The sequence below is a fragment of the Mustela lutreola genome, chromosome 5, assembly GCF_030435805.1.
Source record: "Mustela lutreola isolate mMusLut2 chromosome 5, mMusLut2.pri, whole genome shotgun sequence".
NCBI classification, from domain to species: Eukaryota; Metazoa; Chordata; class Mammalia; order Carnivora; family Mustelidae; genus Mustela; species Mustela lutreola.
This window is the reverse complement of record NC_081294.1, coordinates 84,896,423-84,915,648: the sequence shown is the minus strand read 5'-3', so window position 1 is coordinate 84,915,648 and position 19,226 is coordinate 84,896,423. Positions and strand designations below refer to the sequence as shown.

Below are 19,226 nucleotides of genomic sequence, written 5' to 3'. Positions count from 1 at the left end.
CAATATGTGTAAATCAAACCATCGTGCTGTGTGTCTTAAACTTATACAGTGACATATGTCAATTATAACTGAATAAAACTGTGGAAAAAACAGGGTGCTTGGGTCACTCAGTCAGCTAAGCGTCTGCCTTCAGTTGGCTCAGGCCATGAACCCAGGGTCTTGGGATTGAGCTCCACTTCAGGCTCCCTCTCCTTCTAACCCCCCACTACCACTCAGGTAGTGATCTCAGGATCCTGGGATGGAGCACTGAGTCAGGCTCCCTGCTCAGCAGGAGGTCTGCTTCTCTCTCTCTCTCCTTCTGTACCTCCCCCTGCTCGTCCTCTCTCTCTCAAATGAATGAATAAAATCTTTAAAAACAAACAAACAAGAGACCACTAGAGAGATGATAGACCTCAACAACCCATGGGGTACCTGCACGGCTCAGGTGGTTAAGCATCTAACTCCTGATCTTGGCTCAGGTCATGATCTCAGCCTTCTGAGATCATGGAGTCAGGAGCTAGGCTCTGTGCTGGGCTTGGAGCATGCTTAATATTCACTCTCTCCCTCTCCCCTCTCCCATCCTGTGCCTGTACTCTCTATCTCTTAAAAAAAAATAAAGTCATGAGGTTCCACGAATAATGAAAAATAAGACAGAAGAGTTAAGATATAGTTAAGTCAGAGATCTTCACATCTCAGGCTAAATATATTAGTTTCTGTCATTTTTCTTACCAGTCAAACCTTGGGCCCAGGATGTGAAAATCAACAGGTGCTCAAGCGACATCCCCATTCCAGCAAGTCTTATCAGCAACCATGAGAACAGGTCTCTTAAGTTTTGTCATCACTCTTTATTCAGGTGAATAATTAGTCCTTGAAACTGAGAGGAGTAGGTCACAGTGTGTTTGCTGAGTCCCTGAAGACATGCACACACAAATATGTCCCCAGAGAAGAAAAGAAGACAGACGGAGAGCTTTACACAAGGCTAGGCCATGCAGACACACTAAATATGCCTACGGTCTAGCAGGGCAGCAGAGTTGTTACAGCCAATGCCTACCCATCTCATCCCTTGGGGCAAACAATATTTATTCTATCAAGACAGTGATCAGAAAAAGCTTTAATATATGATCCATTCATTTCCAATCCGTGGAAGGCTCATGTCATTACCTGCCAGTAATGATTATTCCAGGGGAAATGGAGGATATTTTTGCACAGTATTTATTTGCTTTTCTACATTTATTTTTCACACCAAATGAATATATCATGACACACATTTTTTGTAGTTGAGGATTTATCTAGAGTCACATCACAGGTGAAAGGGCAGGCTTGTAATTGCCGCCAGATGTCTCTCTTCATGTCCTCTTCAACTTGCCGCCTTCAAAGAGCCACTTCCTATTACAGTTTTAGAACTAGTCTCTAACTAGAATTTTATCCTACTTTCATAGCAATTAAGAAAACAAGATTGTATGAGGGCACAGGATATTACTATACTTAAGCATTTTCAAAATGCAAGTCAGAATTGGTGAATTATGAGACAGAAGAGAATAAAAGGCATCAAGAGTCATCCCATATAATAAGGCTATGTTCTGTTTCTTTCTTTTTTTTTTTTTTTAAGATTTATTTATTTATTTGACAGACAGAGATCACAAGTAGGCAGAGAGGCAGGCAGAGAGAGAGGAGGAAGCAGGCTCCCTGCCGAGCAGAGGGCCCGATGTGGGGCCTGATCCCAGGACCCTGAGACCATGACCAGAGCTGAAGGCAGAGGCTTTAACCCACTGAGCCACCCAGGCACCCCTACATTTTGTTTCTTAACAATTTTATTTGCTTACACATATGTAGGCTATCACACAAAATTTATTTTTTGCCTCAGATATACAGTCAAAAATGTTTAAATATCAAGGCAAAGAGCTTGGGGTTTGGCATGAGACAGTTCTAAATCTGAATGTTATCACTGCTGGTATTATTACCTAAAGAGTTCCTGCAACGAGATGCCAGCCAATTCCTTTCTCCTCCGACTGCTTACGAAGCCAACGAAAAAACCTCCTCTCAAATATTAACTCCCCTTATAGTGGCTATTAGAAACTTCTTACTGTCAACCAAACTGCTATTTAAATTATGAAAAGAAAAAAAATTTTTACTCATTCAACCTGTATCCATCAATGCTTAGCCTAAACTCCATAAACACAGAAATTAAAATCTATTTCCCTGGCAGTCAGGCCAGGGCTTTTAAATATGAGGAACTCAGTGGGTATCTGAATTATAATGACGGCTAAATGAGTAAGACTAAGTGACCCAATAAGGGACTCTTCTGTAGCAGGCAAGAGACACAGAAATAACAAGGCATAGATCTAAGCCTTCAAGAAAAGAAGCATATGCATATATATTACTTTATTCATGTTTTATGCAAATATTTATTCAGAACTTTCGATTTACCAGGCACTTGGTGAGGTACTGCAATTACAAAGCAACCATATTTTCTCCCTAAAGGGAAAGGGATATTACATAATAATCATATAAACAGCCACAGAATAAAATTTAAGTGTGATGCAGTGTATCAGGGAATAATATGTATGCATGCAGAACAGAATGAGAAACTACTTGGAAAGCAGCTCCATGAGAAAATTATATTTAGCCTGAGTCTTGGAGGTTAAAACCTAAAACCTATCTTTTTTTTTTTCCTGTGGAGAGCAGCTGAGGAAGAAATAACTGTAGATACTGTCTTGAAGGAAACTTCAGAAAGCCAAAGGGGACTTTAAAAGTTCAAGAATTTCCCAGGTCCAAATTTATCCTCAGGGAGGGACACAGACAATGATGCCATCATCTTTGATATGTCAGCATAAAATGATGAGAAGCCTTCAGCATTGTGGTTATTTTGGATACAGATTCAAGAAGAGAACTTGGGGCACCTGGGTGGCTCACTCAGTTGGGCGTCTGCCTTCGGCTCAGGTCATGATCCCAGATTCCCGGGATCAAGTCCCACATCGGGCTCTCTCCTCCACGGAAAGCCTGCTTCTCCCTCTCCCCCTGCCTGCTGTTCTACCTGCTTGTGCTCTCTCTCTGTCAAATAAGTAAATAAAATCTTTAAAAAAAAAAAAGAAGAGAACTTGGTAACAAATTAAGCTTGGGAGGTAGTACAAGGTAAGGGCAAAAGGGGGCATATCGCCCTCGACCCGCAAGGACGACAAGAAGCCTGGTTCGGTGTTAATGCTTCATTCCCCTTATTTCGTCAACTTCCTTAGCTTATATGCAGCAGGGTGACCAATAAGGGGCCAAGCAATGGGGAGAGCCAATGAGAGTCTTGTTACTATGCTGATTAAATTTGAAACAGCCAATGACTATGTCCTCCTTTAGGCAGGCTTCACCAGAAAGTTCGTTGTTTACTTGCAGTGTATTTTGCTGGCAGTGAGCCAAGCACCATCTTGTAATGGTGGGGACTTTCCCGGCCGGAGGCGGTCCCCAACAGGGGCAGTGAGGGGAACACTTAGATTTTGGCTTAACCAACCTGTTGGAAGGCAGAGAAGCAGAGGGGAGACTGAAGAGAAAAACGTTTGTGGTTAAGTGATCAAAGCAGTAGTACGGGACATATCACATCTGGTGTGCCCATAGGATGTCCAAAGAGTTGAGAAGGCTCTTAATATCTGGTCTAAAGATCCCAAGGGCAGATCTAGGAAATATATACATATCTGGGGATTTTATAAAGATAGAATTTAAATGATGTGAATGAAAGAGTTCACCTAAGGAAAATGAAATTGAGACATGAATAGGGCACAAAGACTTGAAAAACTCCAAGTCTTCACTCATTAGAGGAAGAGGAGTCAATGAGGAGGATGGAGATGATGAGAATGAAGAAGGTATGAGGAAATGCAGAGGCCTGTGCAGTCATGAAACCCAAGAAAAGAAATTATATTGAGAGATGCCAGGATGGCACAGTAGGTTAAGCATCTGACTCTTGATTTTGGCTCAGGTCATGATCTCTGGGCCTGGGATCCAACCCCGCCTTGGGCTCCACACTCAGTGGGGAGTCTGCTTGTCCCTCTCCCTCTGCCCCCCCACACCCTTCCCTCTCTCTCTCCCTCTCTCAAATAAATAAACCTAAAAGAAAAGAAATGATATTGAGTGTGATCACGTGTGAAGAATTAGAGGCTATGAGTTCTGAAAAATTGTCCATGGAATTAACTGATTTGAATCAGGGACCAAAACAAGCAAGTTCAGCAGCAGTAGAGAGGCAGGAGGAAGCTAGGATGGTGAAGGTTGAAGCATAAATGGAAGATGGGGGAACCCATCATACACAGTTTCAACAATGTGTTATGTGTTGCATTCCACCACATTAAAAACACTAGGGCAGCCCAGGAGGAGCAGAAGTTTTCCAATAAGAAACAACATTTGAAGTGAACCTTAAGGGGCGCCTGGGTGGCTCAGTGGTTTGGGCTGCTGCCTTCGGCTCGGGTCATGATCTCAGGGTCCTGGGATCGAGCCCCGCATCGGGCTCTCTGCTCCGCAGGAAGCCTACTTCCCTCTCTCTCTCTCTCTCTGCCTGCCTCTCTGCCTACTTGTGATCTCTGTCTGTCAAATAAATAAATAAAATTAAAAAAAAAAAAGAAGTGAACCTTAAAGACAGAGAAGAATTCATTCATGCATAACGGTAAAGAAAAACATTCCAGTTAGATGGAACAGCATTATAAATCCTGAAAAAATAACAACAATGAAATTCTAGTGATGGGTAATATTTCTAAGTGTTTACCATGTGCAGAAACTGTTGTCAACACTTTACATGTATTAAGTTCGCATGAACTACAGAGCCAACCTCTTTCTTCCACTCCCATTATCAGCTCTTGGATGGATGAGTGTAAGAGCCCAGCAGTTGGTTTTCCTGCGGCTGTCCTTATCTTCAAGTTTATTCTCCTAAAAAGGTAAAATAACCTTTTACAATGTACGCCATATCGTGTTATTCCTGTGCCACAGCTCTTTCACAGCTTTCCCTTTGCTTCCACATTAAAGTCCTTACTACAGCCTACACAGCCTTTACCACTCAGACCTCACTGCTTCCTTCACCTCCCTGCCATCCTTGATGGATGTCCTTCCATCACTGTGCTCCAGCCAGATTACCCATCGCCCTAGATGTTTGTCAAACAGATCAAGCAAGTTTTTGCCTTTGCCCTCGCTGTTCTCTCTGCTTGGAGTGCCTGTTCTTGGATATCTGCATGGTTCAGTTCTTCACTTCCTTCATGTTTCTGTTCAAACGTGACTTAATCAGCAAGGCCTTCTCTGACAATCTATAACAACTCTCTCCCGATCCTCCAGCACCCTTATTCTTTTTCTCCATAATATTTATCATAATCTGATATGCTTTATAATTATCAGATGACTTTCTTATTGCCTGTCTCCCCCAAATAAAATGCAACGGAGGGGCGCCTTGGTGGCTCAGTGGGTTAAAGCCTCTGCCTTCAGCTCGGGTCATGATTCTAGGGTCCTCGGATTGAGCCCCACATCAGGCTCTCTGCTCAGCAGGAGCCTGCTTCCCCCACCCCCTGCCTGCTTCTCTGCCTACTTGTGATCTCTATCTGTCAAATGAATAAATAAAATCTTTTTACAATTTTTTTAAAATTAAAAAATAAAATAAAATAAAATGGAGGCTCCACAAGGGCAGAGACTACCATTTTTACTCACTGATGTATCTCCAGACATGAGCACAGTTCAAGACTAGGGAAGATCTGAGATTTACCCTACCTGGAAGCTAACAAGTTAGCCTACCACAGTTAGAGGGATGCTGGCAAAAGACACAAGCTGCTGAGACAGAGACAAGGGACTTAATTATTCAATTACAAGAGCCAAAATGCCAATGTCATCTGGTTTCCCAAGCCCCAATTTCTACAGGGTGACAAGAGGAAGACCAAGTGGCACCTACAGAAAAAGTGTACTGTGCTCCACAAGAAGGATGCCATGCTTCTTAAAAATCCCTAATCCATGCCCACCTTATCTTTGCACTAGTGAGAGATACTATCTTTATCTCTTTGCTCCAGAGAGAAACACTATTCCACCTTCCAAGTCCATTTGTTATACAAACTCTTGAAAAGAGCAACTGAGTCACAGGCAGTCAGTGCTTCTCCTCACAAGATAGGCAGAAACACAAGAGAGAAGGGAGAACCATCTCCCAAATATTGGTTCTACACAGGTAGAACCAATATTTGTGCTTGAATGAAAGATAAACACTTTGAGTTAAATGCTATTATTTTTTCAGATCTCAGATGAATAAAGTGAGGCACAGTGCGAATGAACCACCTGTCTAAGAACACAGATCTAGTAAGTGTCTGGCAAGCAGATCTAGCCCCAGAACACACATACACACCTTAGGGACCTAAGCCCTCTCCAACTCTACCCTGTCTCTCGGTCAGCAACACTGGGATTTGTGAATGAGTGACAGAACATAAGAAAAGAGAAGAATAAAAGAGGGAAAAGCTAGGGATGCCTAGGTGGCTCAGTCGGTTAAGCGTCTGCCTTTGGCTCAGGTCATGATCCCAAGGTCCTAGGATCAAGTCCCACATCAGGCTCCTTGCTCAGTGGGGAGCCTGCTTCTCCCTCTGCCTGCTCTTCTCCCTGCTTATGCGTGCTCTCTTGATCTCTTTCTCTGACAAGTAAATAAATAAAATCTTTAAAAAAGAAAACAGGGAAAAGCTGAATGAAAAGAAGAAATAATAGAAAGCAATTTTTGGATATCCACACCTGTTTATATATCCAGAGCTAAAGAGCACAGGCGACCTTTGAGTTTACCTTATGGATGAGACTACTGGGGCTCCCCACAGTCATAGAGGAAGTTAAGGGGAGAACCAACTAACCAACCACCAGAACTTTTCTGACAGAATCTTGGCCTGGCACATTGCAGGCCTGTGCTGTTTCTTTTACCTTTTTTACGAAAGTGACATTCCTGGAACTTGGGGCCAGGCTATGCTACAGAGTCAATCAATAACCAAAGACCTGTGACGGGGCAGGAGGTGGCGTCTGGGAGGCCAGCCTAACTATATAACCCTTCCCATCCCAGGGTTCTGAAGAGAAGTGGTAAGTTCAATGCAGTTTTCGACTGAGCTCTGAACACCGAACTTTCACCATGAAGGTAACAAGCATCTTTCTTCTTAGTGCTTTGGCCCTGTTGAGTTTATCTGGTAGGTGCCTTTGCATATTTTCTGATTTGAGTAAAACCCTTCTGACGTGTTGCATTACTGATCTCATTACATTCTAGACTTAGAGTCTAGTCTTGGACAGATCTTTTGGTCCCAATGAAATGAAATAATGTCAGGGACCTATTCTAGGGGACTTCTTCAAGACCAGAGGTGCCTTGTTGCTTCTCATAAAACTGACTTAGGAAGAGCTACCACTTTATCTAGATCACCTCAGAAATTGTCGGTATCATAATTAAATCTCACCAACGTTTCTTCCTTTAAATGCTATCAAGTTAGTTCCTCTTCTCTTCAATGAGCTCATCCAAAATCACCACCCCTATATAGTGTCAGTAGACTTGTAATTTTCTAGAGAATGCAATTTTAAGCATCTATCTATAAATTCAAGAAATGTGAATTGGACTAATAATCAGTGTAATCTAACAGAGGGAAAGAGCTCTTTGGGGACTGAAGGTGAGATGTCAAAGGAGCTCTATTTTTAACATTACTTACTAAAGACAACTTACATGTAATTGCAAGTAAGTTTTGTGTCAGGAGATCTGGTTGGTGCTGGTGGTAACTGTTTCATAAATTTTCATATAAACTCTCCACATCTTCATCTATACACTGAGTTAAAGATACTGACACTTCTTATATCACTAATTATAAGACCAAAGGTTTAGTTACCAGTTGCGAGAAGGGAGTGAACATTCAGAAGGTATTTGCTCTGTGCCTGACACATCTCAAGCAGTAAGTAAATGACTTCTATTTTCAAAGAAATGATGAACTTTCATGAAATGGCCAATTGAGATACTTTGATCCTAATCAAACTTCTGCTTCATTTTCTTGAGACTTCAGCAGGCAGGGAGTTATTGGACACCAGTGAGATGTCCTTGAGAGAAGGCAGAAACAAGAAGAGATGGGGTAGGGTGCCTGGGTGGTTCAGTCAGTTGAGCGTCTGACCCTTGAATTAGGCTCAGGTCCTGGTCTTGCCCTGTGTCAGGCTCTGTGTTCAGCAGGATGTCTACTCAAGGATTCTCTCCCTCTCCTTATGTCCATTCCCCTGCTCATGCTCTCTCTCTCAAATAAATAAATCTTAAAAAAAAAAAGAAGAAGAAGAAGAAGAAGAAGAAGAAGAAGAAAAAAAAGCGGAAGAGTAAGAACATGGTGGGTGAGAGGAGCAGAAGAAGCCAGCAGAGAAGTCATAGTATTCAATGGAAGTGGATGATTCTAAGTAAGAGCAGATCTGGCTTCTCCCACTTAGTACCTGACCCCCTGTGTCTCATTCATGTTTTCTAGGCAACACCAGAGCTGGCTTGGAGGGAAGAGAGGTAAGGAATATTCTGTACTTTTTTATTTGTCTGTCAGGCTAGAGCTGTTTGCTCCACTCAACGCACAGTCAAGCTGTGACATTTCAGTTTCACCTGAAGTCAGGATGGATGTGGGGTACTAGTGAGGCTTAACCTGCAAAGTATGGAGAGTAACAGCAGTGCCCCCCCACAGGGCTTATGCTGAAGGACAAACGCACCAAAACCCAGGCAATTTCTATATCGTCATATAATGTTTGCTGTGGAGGCATTCTGAACGTTCTGAGGCTATCTGGTAGGGGAAGGATTTGGGGTGGCACTCTTCTTAACTTCCCTCCAAGGAGCCCTTCCTCCTTTCAGCCAGTTTGACCATGTTGGCATAAAACTCTCCCAACCCCCAAGTTGAGCTCTAATTTTTAATGAGCAAAAGAAAATAATAAACTATGTTCTTCCTCTAGAAAAACATTCTATACCTAATTTTTCTTTTTTTTTTTTTTTTTGGTTCTGTGTTTATAAATTTATTAACTGCAGTAAATTTGAAGATCAGAGGAGGAAATGTCCCTTTTCATTTATATCTAGTGAGGAGATAGATGGCAAACCAAAAGGATGAGTGAATAAATTATTACACTAATGATAAGGGTTTTAAGAAATTCTGGTACCATCTGGAACCAAGCCTGGTTAGATCACAGAATGTGCCCCTAAGTGAGATATATTCTGAGCCATGAAGTGTAAGTGACTGTCAGCAAAATATAACCAATAGATAGGAGTAGCAGGCTGAAGTGGGTATGAGCCAAAGCTCAGGACCTAGACAAAGTGGGTCTGAATCCTGGATCTGGAATTACCAGCTGTGTAGCCTTGGGTGACTTAATCTCTTTGTGCTTCACTGTCTTCACTGGAAGAAGAGTATAATAAAAAATTCAGAGGATAATTGTAAGATTTAAATAAAGTAATACATAAACGCACTTAGGAAAGTGCCTGACCTATAACAGCCATTCCGTAACTACAAGTTCTTACTGATGTCCAGGAAACAGCCTGTGCAAGGGCTCCCAGGGCAGAAAGCACATGGTATTGTCACATGACTAAGAGAAGGGCAGTGTGAATGGACCACAGTGTGCAAGGAAGACATGCCCACAGTGTGGCTGACCTGAGAGGAACCATCATTGATCTGCCGTCATCGCAAACTTGAACATGATGTCACTCACCTTATTTAAACCTCATGATGCCACCAGGAGACAGGTGTGGAAGTGATAATATCCTCCCCATTGTGCTGATGAAGTGACCGAGGGTTGGAGACACAAGGAGATTTGCCAGCGTCTCACAGTCTGTAAATAGCAGAGGCATTACATGCAATCAGGCATTCTGATTCCAAACCTTGGCTTCTTCTTTTCAAACACTCAGTATCACTACTGTCACACCCACAACCATACTTCCATTTTTAAGCTGACCACTCCAAGGAAGTGAAAACCATTTCAGAGATTTCACTATAAACTCAAAGAAAGTTAAATGATGGAAAATAATTCTGTTTAATTCCATTTTTAGGCTAAATGTAACACTGAAACAAATGCATGTACCAAGATCTATGATCCTGTCTGTGGGACTGATGGAGAAACGTATTCTAATGAATGTGTGTTATGTGTTCAAAATAAGTGAGTACAAACTCAAATGTCTTAAAACATAGTTTAAGCTAGTTGTCTTCAAATTTTCATGTATCTTATCCCTCTAAGTTCCAGTCAATTTACAAATAACATTAATCTTACCATGAGAGAAACAAAACATCTCATCTTTCCAAAAATAATTCTCAATCTCTTCTTCTCATTACATATCTGGTATGATTATCTACAGAGATGTTTATGTGTGTGTGTTACGACAGAAAGCAACACTTACTGTGTCAGGCATGGGGCAAGGCATTGAATATTCACAAATCTCTGAGGCAGAGAATACTAAGCTCGTTATAAACATGAAGAAATTGAGACTGAGCTCAAGTAACTTGCAGTGACAGACAGACATGGGTCCAAATCCTTGCTGTTTTAACTGTGCTTTAAAGTCAGGTTCCAGACCAAGTATTTGTGAGATACTTTCAAGTCTCGATTTGGTTACACTCAATGCTAATTGCAACGTAGTCAGTGGAAATAAGAGCAAAGTACTCAGAGAGCACAATATTAAAAAAAAACTAATTATGCCTGCTAGGATTTTGAAAAGTTTGGAGGCTTTGTTTAGGATGTAAGGGAGAGAGAGACACTCCAATAAAAATATGAACAAAAGGGCGAAAGGTATTAATAACATAGTGTAAGATAAATGTGTTAAGGAAAAGAGAGTGGAATAAAGTGTTTGAATGGTTCTCTGAATGAATTTTTTCAAAAATCACTTGTATAACAAAATCCCATGCTTTAATAGCAAATCAGTAGATAGTCTAGATTTTTAAAAAGCTAAGACACCCAAAATACCTTTAAAAAATCACAGAGCTGGGCACCTGGGTGGCCCAGTGGGTTAAGCCCCTGCCTTCGGCTCAGGTCATGATCTCAGGGTCCTGGGGTCGAGCCCCGCATGGGGCTCTCTGCTCAGAGGGGAGCCTGCTCACCCCCCCACCCCGCCTACCTCTCTGCCTACTTGTGATCTCTCTCTCTCTGTGTCAAAGAAATAAAATCTTTAAGAAAAAAAAAATCACAGGGCCATCTGGCTGGCTCAGTTGCTAGACCATGTGACTTTTTTTAAAAAAATATTTTATTTATTTATTTGACAGACAGAGAGAGAGATCACAAGTAGGCAGAGAGGCAGGCAGAGATTGGGGGAGGGAGGGAAGCAGGCTCCCCACTGAGCAGAGAGCCTGATGCGGGGCCATATCCCAGGACCCTGAGATCATGACCTGAGCCGAAGGCAGAGGCTTAACCCACTGGGCCACCCAAGTGCCCCTAGACCATGTGACTCTTGACTGATCTTGCAGTTGTGAGTCTGAGCCCCACGTGGGATGTAGGTACTACTTAAAAATAAAATCTTGAAAAAATCATTCTTGGTGATGGTAATGACTGTATACCAAAGCCCTCAAAAATGCAAATATGAATTATATAGATCAGGTGACCAAAAACATACTTTTGTAACATTTTCATTTATGGAGATGAGAACCAGCCTCAATGAATCTCATTTTCTGAAGTGATCACAGGTAGATGCTGGGAATCAAATTCATGCCCTCAGAGAAGCAGATCTGCCACAAATTTTCTATTTTCCTCTGCTCCTGAAAACCTAACTTGTGCCCAGCATCATGCTGGTTTCCTCTGCTTTCCTTGTGCTTTTGAGTAAAAGAAAATAGGTCATAAGTTCAAATAAGGCAGCTTCTGGTAACTTGGGACAAGTGCCATCAAATGAGGTGTGAGGAAAGTACTACCAGAGTGAAGGAGAGACAGATTCCTTAGTACTGAAAGGGTCAAGAAAGGATTCATGAAAAGGATGTCATTTAAAGAGGGCTCAGAATTTTGGTAGCACCGCAAAGACATCCCAGGTTAAAGAAAGGTGTAGAATGATCAAAACAAATAAAAGAGATTCCACAAGTAGCCTAGAAAACTCTAAGTTATTCTAAGAACTGATTTAGCATTAAAGACTTTGATTTAGACTCAAATGACTGCACACATTTCCATTATTCCATAGTATAAATTCCCGATAACATGACCTCTCTTCTGGGTCTACTTTAAATTACATCAGAAAATCCTGAGTGTTAGCAAGGATTGTTGAAATAGGGCCCCAGGAAGAGAGACTTAATATCCTCAAGTTTTAAGACCCAAATGTTAGGTGTTCTACTTTATGGTGAATTTATTGCTACAATAAAGATTTGTAAAAGGAACTGGAAAACACTTGTTAATTTTCTCATGACCTAGACTGATGACATAAAGGTCAAACATTGTATTTCCATCCAAGGGGAGGAGAAACAGTAAAACAGCCTTGAGGTTTAGAAAACTTCCAAGTTCCAAGAACAAAAGGCCCAATGCTTAAAATGAAATATTAGGAAAATATGAGCACCCCACTCCTTAGCCTTTAAAACCCACTGTCCTGCTTACTCATTTTATTTTTTCAAAAATATTTAATATGGGAAGAACATTTGAATGCCAGAAAACGTAACTTTTCTTCCTGTATTTCTCAGATAAGAAAACAAGTCTAGGGGCGCTTGGGTGGCTCAGTGAGTTGAATGTCCAACTCGGTTTTGGCTCAGGTCAGGAACTCATGGGTCTTGGGACAGAACCCAAGTTGGGCTCCACACTCAGCAGGGGCATCTGCTTGAAGATCCTCCCCAACTGCCCCTTCTTCCACTCTCTCTCAAATTAATTGATTAAAAAAAAAAAAAAAAAGAAAACAGGTCTAGAGAGAAAGTATGGCTTTTCCTAGTGTAAAATACTTACAATGCACCATACCACCTTTCTCTCTACTGTCCATTAGGAGCCTCCCAAAATCCATTGTCAAGTTAACTAGAGCCAGGCTCTGACCCTAGATGTTGGGGTTTTTTTGAGATAGGTGGACAAAGGCTTGCATCTCCTTGAGCATTATGTGCTTGTCAGATATAGTCAGTAAGGACTTTTTTCTCTTTGTGTCTTCTCCGGGAATCTGTACTGGAAAATTCCATTCTATAGGCCAGCACTCTCTAGTAGAACTTTCTGCAAAGATGGAAACGTTCTATCACTCTGTTGTCTAGTATGTAAGCCACTAGCCTTGCCACCAGTGCTTAAAATGTGTCTAGTACAATTAAGAAACTTAATTTTTAATATTATGTAACTTTCACTGATGTGAATTTAAACAGTTAAATAGGGATGGACAACACAGCTATAGAAGGTAAGTCAACCTGTGTACTGTGTTTAGATGTTTGTGCTATGTATGCTAAACAACTCAGACATAAGTATTATGTATGGACAATACCTATGGAATAACAAAACATTAAAGACTCTTAAAATGAAGAATCATCGGGATGCCTGGGTGGCTCAGTCGTTAAGCGGCTGCCTTCAGCTCAGGTCATGATCCCAGGGTCCTGGAATTGAGTCCTGCATCAGGCTCCTTGCCCAGCGGGAAGCCTGCTTCTCCCTCTCCCAGCCCCCCTGCTTGTGTTCCCTCTTTGCTGTGTCTCTCTCTGTCAAATATATAAATAAAAAAAAGAAAATCATCAAGGTCCAGATCAATACATGCATAGATATATGGAAGTCAGATGTCCTCAAGAAACAGAGAAATTGAAGAATTTCTATAAACCAGTATATTCAAGGAAGGGATGGTTTAAAAAATTAAAGGAGAGTGAGAGTGAGCTCTGTAAACAACCTCAGGAGGCACAATTACAGGATTTAGGAATATTTAGCTAACACAAAAGAAAACTGGTTTGGGAAAGGTGGTGTCCTGGGGAGCAGAGAAGTTTTTATCTGGAAGGGAGGATGCTCAGACCTGGCAGTTATCAGTTAGGATATAGACATGATTTCCTTCTGTGAGATCCCACAGGTATTAACCCCCAGAGTTTTAAAGCAAAAGATCAGTTGATTAGAACATCCTATAAGTAGCCCAGGCACCAGTAAGATAGAAACCTTGTGGGTAGAACAAAGATATTAGAAGAAAAAGAAGCAACGATGAATTAGAGATTGACTTCAGAGGTTTACTGTAATCCCATAGTAGATCTGTAAACGTGTAAAGGCAGACATTTTTATTTTCTTTTGTATCCTTATTGAATGTAAGAAATAGTGTCTGTGAATATTTGATGAATTAATGAATAAGTGAATGAATAAATGAATGAAAGGCAGAGAAATGGGAATAAAAATCTGAAACCTTTCTATTTTAAATAAAGCTGATGTTTTTTCATTGTTTTCTTCCCATAGTCACTTTTTTCATCCGCTGTTTAACCTCTTTTACAGGAAGCGTCAGACCCCTGTCTTCATTAAAAAATCTGGACCTTGCTGAAAACCAAGGTTCTAAAATCACCTGTGGTTACCACAATGCCTAGCAGGACTGACTGCTGAATAAAACGCATCTAAATACTTCCTGTTGTTCCTGAATGCTTTACCCTCAAAGGTATATTTGATTACACTGGGGTCAGGTGACTGAGACAAACTCAGACCGGATTTTAAAAAATACAGCCATTCTGAAATCTTGGACAAGGTTTCCGTCATGATGCTTTTTCCTTCCCCATTCCCTTCTTCACATACTGACGACTCATCTCAGAAAATGTGATTACAGTTATTGACTGACAGGACAGGACCCAGCTGGTCATGAGGGCAATAATCCCATGGAGAATTAAACTAGCATCAGAACAATACTTGGAAAACTCTCAGTCCAGAAACATGTTATCTGCTAGCTTTCGCTGACTGAAATAAATTCTTTAGGGTTTCCTTGGGATTTAATGGAGCATCTGTTGTATGAGGTCTGTGTAGTTGACTTGGCTCCGTATGAGAGCCACCATAACCCTGTAAGGTTATCCTTATCTTGTGAGTCAACTTAGAAAAGTTCAGTAACCTCACTAACAGCACGGGCAAACAAGTTAGCAGAGTGAGGTTTTTGTTCCAGGGTGGACCCAAAAATCTAATGCTTCGTCTAAACCACAATTACCTCAGGTGGATTATTCTTTGCCTATTTCTTCTGTAGAAACTTTAGGTAACTTCCTCATAATAAAAGACCCATGTGCTTAGGGACAGCAAATAAGGTAGAAATAAGAAGTACCTCAGTAGAAAAAGTGTCTGTAATCACTAAAAAAGAGAGGGAAAAGCAGCTTGAATCCTTGAGTCCTTACGGAGAACTAGGTGAGAATGGAGACTTGAAGGGGGCAAAAAAAAAAAACCTGAGCTGTATCAGGTGCATCAAAACCCGTCCCAACACAGTTGCCTGACACCTGAGGTTATTAGGATAATTTCTCGTCCTGTTTAGAGTACACGCGGCTGGAAGCTTAACTCTGACCACTAGAGGATGCTGTGGTCTCCTGAGTGACTCAGCCAAACTGGAGCCTAACAGCTCGCCAGATCCTACGTTAACGGAAGGTCTGGATGCAAGATGGCTTCCTGTGTCTCGTCTGGGGATGTTAGAGGACACTTGAAGGGCACCCTTCATATGAAACAATTTAGCCACAGTAAACAGAACGTAAGTCACTGAATGCTAGAAATCATCGTGTCTGCTCTGGACCACTTTACAGGTCTGGAGAGAAGAAGCTGGAAGGTCATAGGAGAAACAATACATGATAAACCCAGTGCCCTCTCTTGTGTTCCCTCTCTCTCTGACCTGTGAAAAGGTAAATAGAAGCAGCCTGGCCATAGTTTTGGAGCTGCCGACCTGACAGATGCCAAGCCAAGCTCTCCAGCTGATGAGGGAGCAGAAGGCTGGCTGAGGAGAAAGCAAAAGCTGGCACCTTGAACCCCCTCTCCACCCGCTCCCCTCGGTACTATGTGTGACATTCCTCAGGCACCCCTGGCTGCCCTAAAAGAAAAAGAAATAGTTAACTTGCAGAGACCACAATCCTGCAAGACAGGAGTCCCACTCAGTTTACAAATGTCCCAGTGACTTACAACAAAGCAGCTATCTTATCAATAGGTCAATTTCCAGAGACAAACAACTCAGTTCCTCAAGCCCTGATGTCGCCCTCCCCTCCATAAACAAAACTGAAGGAGGCTGAGGTAGAAGGAAATGTAAATAAAGTTAAATTTCTTCTACACCTAAATCTCACTAACAAGGACGCTTGATAGCACGTATGTGACATTCCACCAGGAGACTCCCAATTGTCGTCATGTTAGCGCCTCATTAGAGGGAACCAGGGCCTTGGCTTGATAGTAACCAGGCCTTCAATACCCCGACAGTCTTCTTTACCCCGATAGCCCTCCGGAACACCCCCTTTGTCCTCACCTATCCAACTCCTGTGTATATCATCAGCCACTCCTCAGGAGAGCGGAGCAGCAGCTCTTTCTGTCCTGTTCCCATGCTTTAATAAACCACCATTTTGCACCAAAGATGTCTCAAAAATTCTTTCTTGGTCATGGGCTCCGGACCTCAACCCACCCAACCTCCCCTAGGTTCTAGAACTTCATCACAGCCACAAACCAGACAAATAAGCAGGGAAAGGATCAACAACTAAGGTAACTAAAAGCAAATTCATGAGTCGCAACTGGAGGATCTAATGTTGTTTTTTCTATTGGGTGGTGGTGGGGGGGTTGTTTGTTTTGTTTTTGCCCGCCGGTCTGGGTTTGGAAAGGAAGGGACGAAGGGCATTTTCCCTCCCCTACGGACCAGGCGCCGCCGGCAAACAGAAGAGCGTCCTTGGGTGAGCATTCTTACCCTTGCCCGCTTGGGCCAGTTTTCCCAGGATCCGGCCTGCGGGGTGAGCCCGAGGCCCCGCGTTCTCGGCCTGGTCGCCAGACACGTCCGCCGAGGAAAAGTCGTTTCCCCCCAGCCTCACGGCTGAGTACCTGGGCGAGAGGCCCTTCTCTGTAGGGCGCCTCATAAATGGATAAGCTTACCTGCCGCGAAAGTTCCCCTGCGGCCGCTGTAACTCAACATTCTCTCTGGTGAGGTTCCCCCTCCCTCAGCTTCAAGCAGAACGTCCCGCCTGAGGCCTCACAGGGAAACCGCTCAGGGCCCGGAACCAGTCAGTCTTGAAAGCGGACCCAGTCCAACCCTGAACTCGTTCTGGTTCCCACGTCAGACCCAGTGCTTCCCTGGACCCAGTTCCGCTTCTAAGTCCGACGGGTCTGACAGGGGACCCAGTCCGGTTTCTAAGCCAGAACCTGTGTGAGCCCGAACGTCGTCTGGATTTGAAGTCGGACCCAGTCGGCCGGGGCACCCAGTGCGGTTCTCCAAGCCGGAACCAGTGTGACACCAAACATTGTCCGGCTTTGAAGTTGGACCAAGTCTCACGTGGACCCACTGGTATGATCCCGAACGTCGTGGGGTTTTGAAGTCGAACCCAGTCTGACCTGGACCTATTCCGGTTCTCTAAGCCGGAACCAGTGTGAGCCCAAACGTCGTCCGGGTTTGAAGTCGGAGCCAGTCTGATGTGGGACCCAGTTCGGTTCTCTAGGCCGGAACCAGTGTGAGCCTGAACGTCGTCCAGTTTGGGAAGTCAAAACCAATCTGTGAGCCTGAACGTCGCCCGGGTTTTGAAGTCAGACTCAGTCTGCTGGAGGACCCAATCTGGCTTTCTAAGCCGGAACCAGTGTGAGCCCGAACGTCGTCCGGCTTTGAAGTCGGACCCAGTCTGCCGGGGAACCCAGTCCGGTTCTCCAAGCCGGAACCAGTGTGACACCAAATGTCATCTGGCTTTGAAGTCGGACCCGTCTGACGGGGGACCCAGTCCGGTTTCTAAGCCAGAACCTGTATAACCCCTGAACATCATCGGGTTTTTAAGTCACACCCAGTCTGACGTGGACCCAGTGGTGTGACCCTGAAGGTCGCCCGGCTTTGAAGTCGGATCCAGTCTGCTGGAGGACCCAATCCAGCTTTCTAAGCGGGAACGTGTGTGAGCCCGAACGTCATCCGGCTTTGAAGTCGGACTCGTCTGATGGGGGACCCCTTCCGGTTTTCAGTCAAGCCCAGTCCGACCGCGGCCAGCTGCTGGGTCCAGTTGGGAGAAAGAAAGGGTCCAGTAAAGCCTGAGAGCTTTGCCGTAAAAGCCGAAGAGCGGGGATCCGACGGGAACGGGCCCGACCTCGGGACGTGGCGAGAAGCGCGAGGAGCCGCGGGCGTGAGGGGCTGCTCGGGTGCCTGCGCCTGGGCTGCTGCTGGTCGCTCCACGCTCCGTGGGGTCCCTCTTCTGTCTCCGGGACCGGGAAGAGAGAAACCCGAGGCACAGTGCAGACTCCGGAGTTCACGCGGACAAAACCCGCTTCGAGCCGGGTAACTTCCTATCTGGCAGGTGGAAAGGGCTGGACGGCAGGAAACACACCTGCCGCCCGAAGGGAGCGGGAACACAGCCGTCACGTGACCCGACGACTTGCAGGTTGGTCACGGCAGGTCACTTGCCTTTCAGGCGCGGCCGAGGTCAGGCCGACGACCTAGCGAGGGCCCCTCGGCGGAGTCCTGGTTGCCGGACTGGAGACCCGTTTCGGGGGAGCAGAAGCGGCGCTTCAGGCGTGGATCAGGGCCGCGGGGCCTAGTGAGCATCAGTGACTCCATTCTGGGCATCTGGTCTTGCTTTAACGGACCTGTCGGAAGCGTGTGGAGGACGGTGTTTATGTCTGATGGTCATTTTTTTTTTAAGATTTTATTTATTTATTTGACAAAGAGAAATCACAAGTAGGCAGAGAGGCAGGCAGAGAGAGAGGAAGGGAAGCAGGCCCCCTGCTGAGCAGACAGCCCGATGCGGGACTCGATCCCAGGACCCTGGAATCATGACCTGAGCCGAAGGCAGCGGCTTAACCCACTGAGCCACCCAGGCGTCCCTGATGGTTACGTTTTTAAAAAGACATATTTGCAAGCGGAAATATGTGTAGAAGAGAGAGACCACAGGAGTCGAAAGAACTGGAAACTGCGTCCTAGCATACATGGTTGAAGGAGGTGGGAGAAGATGGTCCGAAGAAAGGAGAACGTTCAGGTATCTGGTAGGTTTTTTCAAATTATTTCAGAGAGTTAACACCACGGCAGCAGAGACATCCATCCTTGCCTTGGTCGCTGTGTGATAAGCTGGAGGACAGTAGCATCTGGGAGCTGCTCCATTGGTACTCTTGTCGTTACATCAGGGGACGGGGAAAGGTAGGAGCGTGTTCTGGTTGGCCACAAGGGAGAATGTAGACTAACTGAGGATTAAAGCAGGCTGATGAGGGCTCAGTGGGAAAGCGTAGATTAGGATGGTCACGATCAGAGGCCC

The 19,226-nt window shown here is 44.1% G+C and overlaps 1 protein-coding gene across 1 annotated transcript; it reads left to right on the top strand.

The window, feature by feature from the left end:
* Positions 1-7,012: 7,012 nt before the first annotated feature.
* On the top strand, positions 7,013-14,499 carry SPINK1 (serine peptidase inhibitor Kazal type 1). The gene is made up of 4 exons (XM_059173475.1): positions 7,013-7,130; positions 8,424-8,455; positions 9,971-10,077; positions 14,299-14,499. The coding sequence occupies exons 1-4, from the start codon at positions 7,076-7,078 to the stop codon at positions 14,342-14,344; spliced, it is 240 nt and encodes a 79-aa protein (XP_059029458.1). The 5' UTR covers positions 7,013-7,075; the 3' UTR covers positions 14,345-14,499.
* Positions 14,500-19,226: the final 4,727 nt, after the last annotated feature.

What these genes read in the sequence shown, in the direction of transcription:
- SPINK1 (XM_059173475.1), top strand. Translation starts at nt 7,076, where the DNA reads ATGAAGGTAACAAGCATCTTTCTTCTTAGTGCTTTGGCCCTGTTGAGT. An exon ending in GGCCCTGTTGAGTTTATCTG is followed by an intron (nt 7,131 to 8,423) that starts GTAGGTGCCTTT and finishes CATGTTTTCTAG; the next exon opens with GCAACACCAGAGCTGGCTTG. An exon ending in CTGGCTTGGAGGGAAGAGAG is followed by an intron (nt 8,456 to 9,970) that starts GTAAGGAATATT and finishes TTCCATTTTTAG; the next exon opens with GCTAAATGTAACACTGAAAC.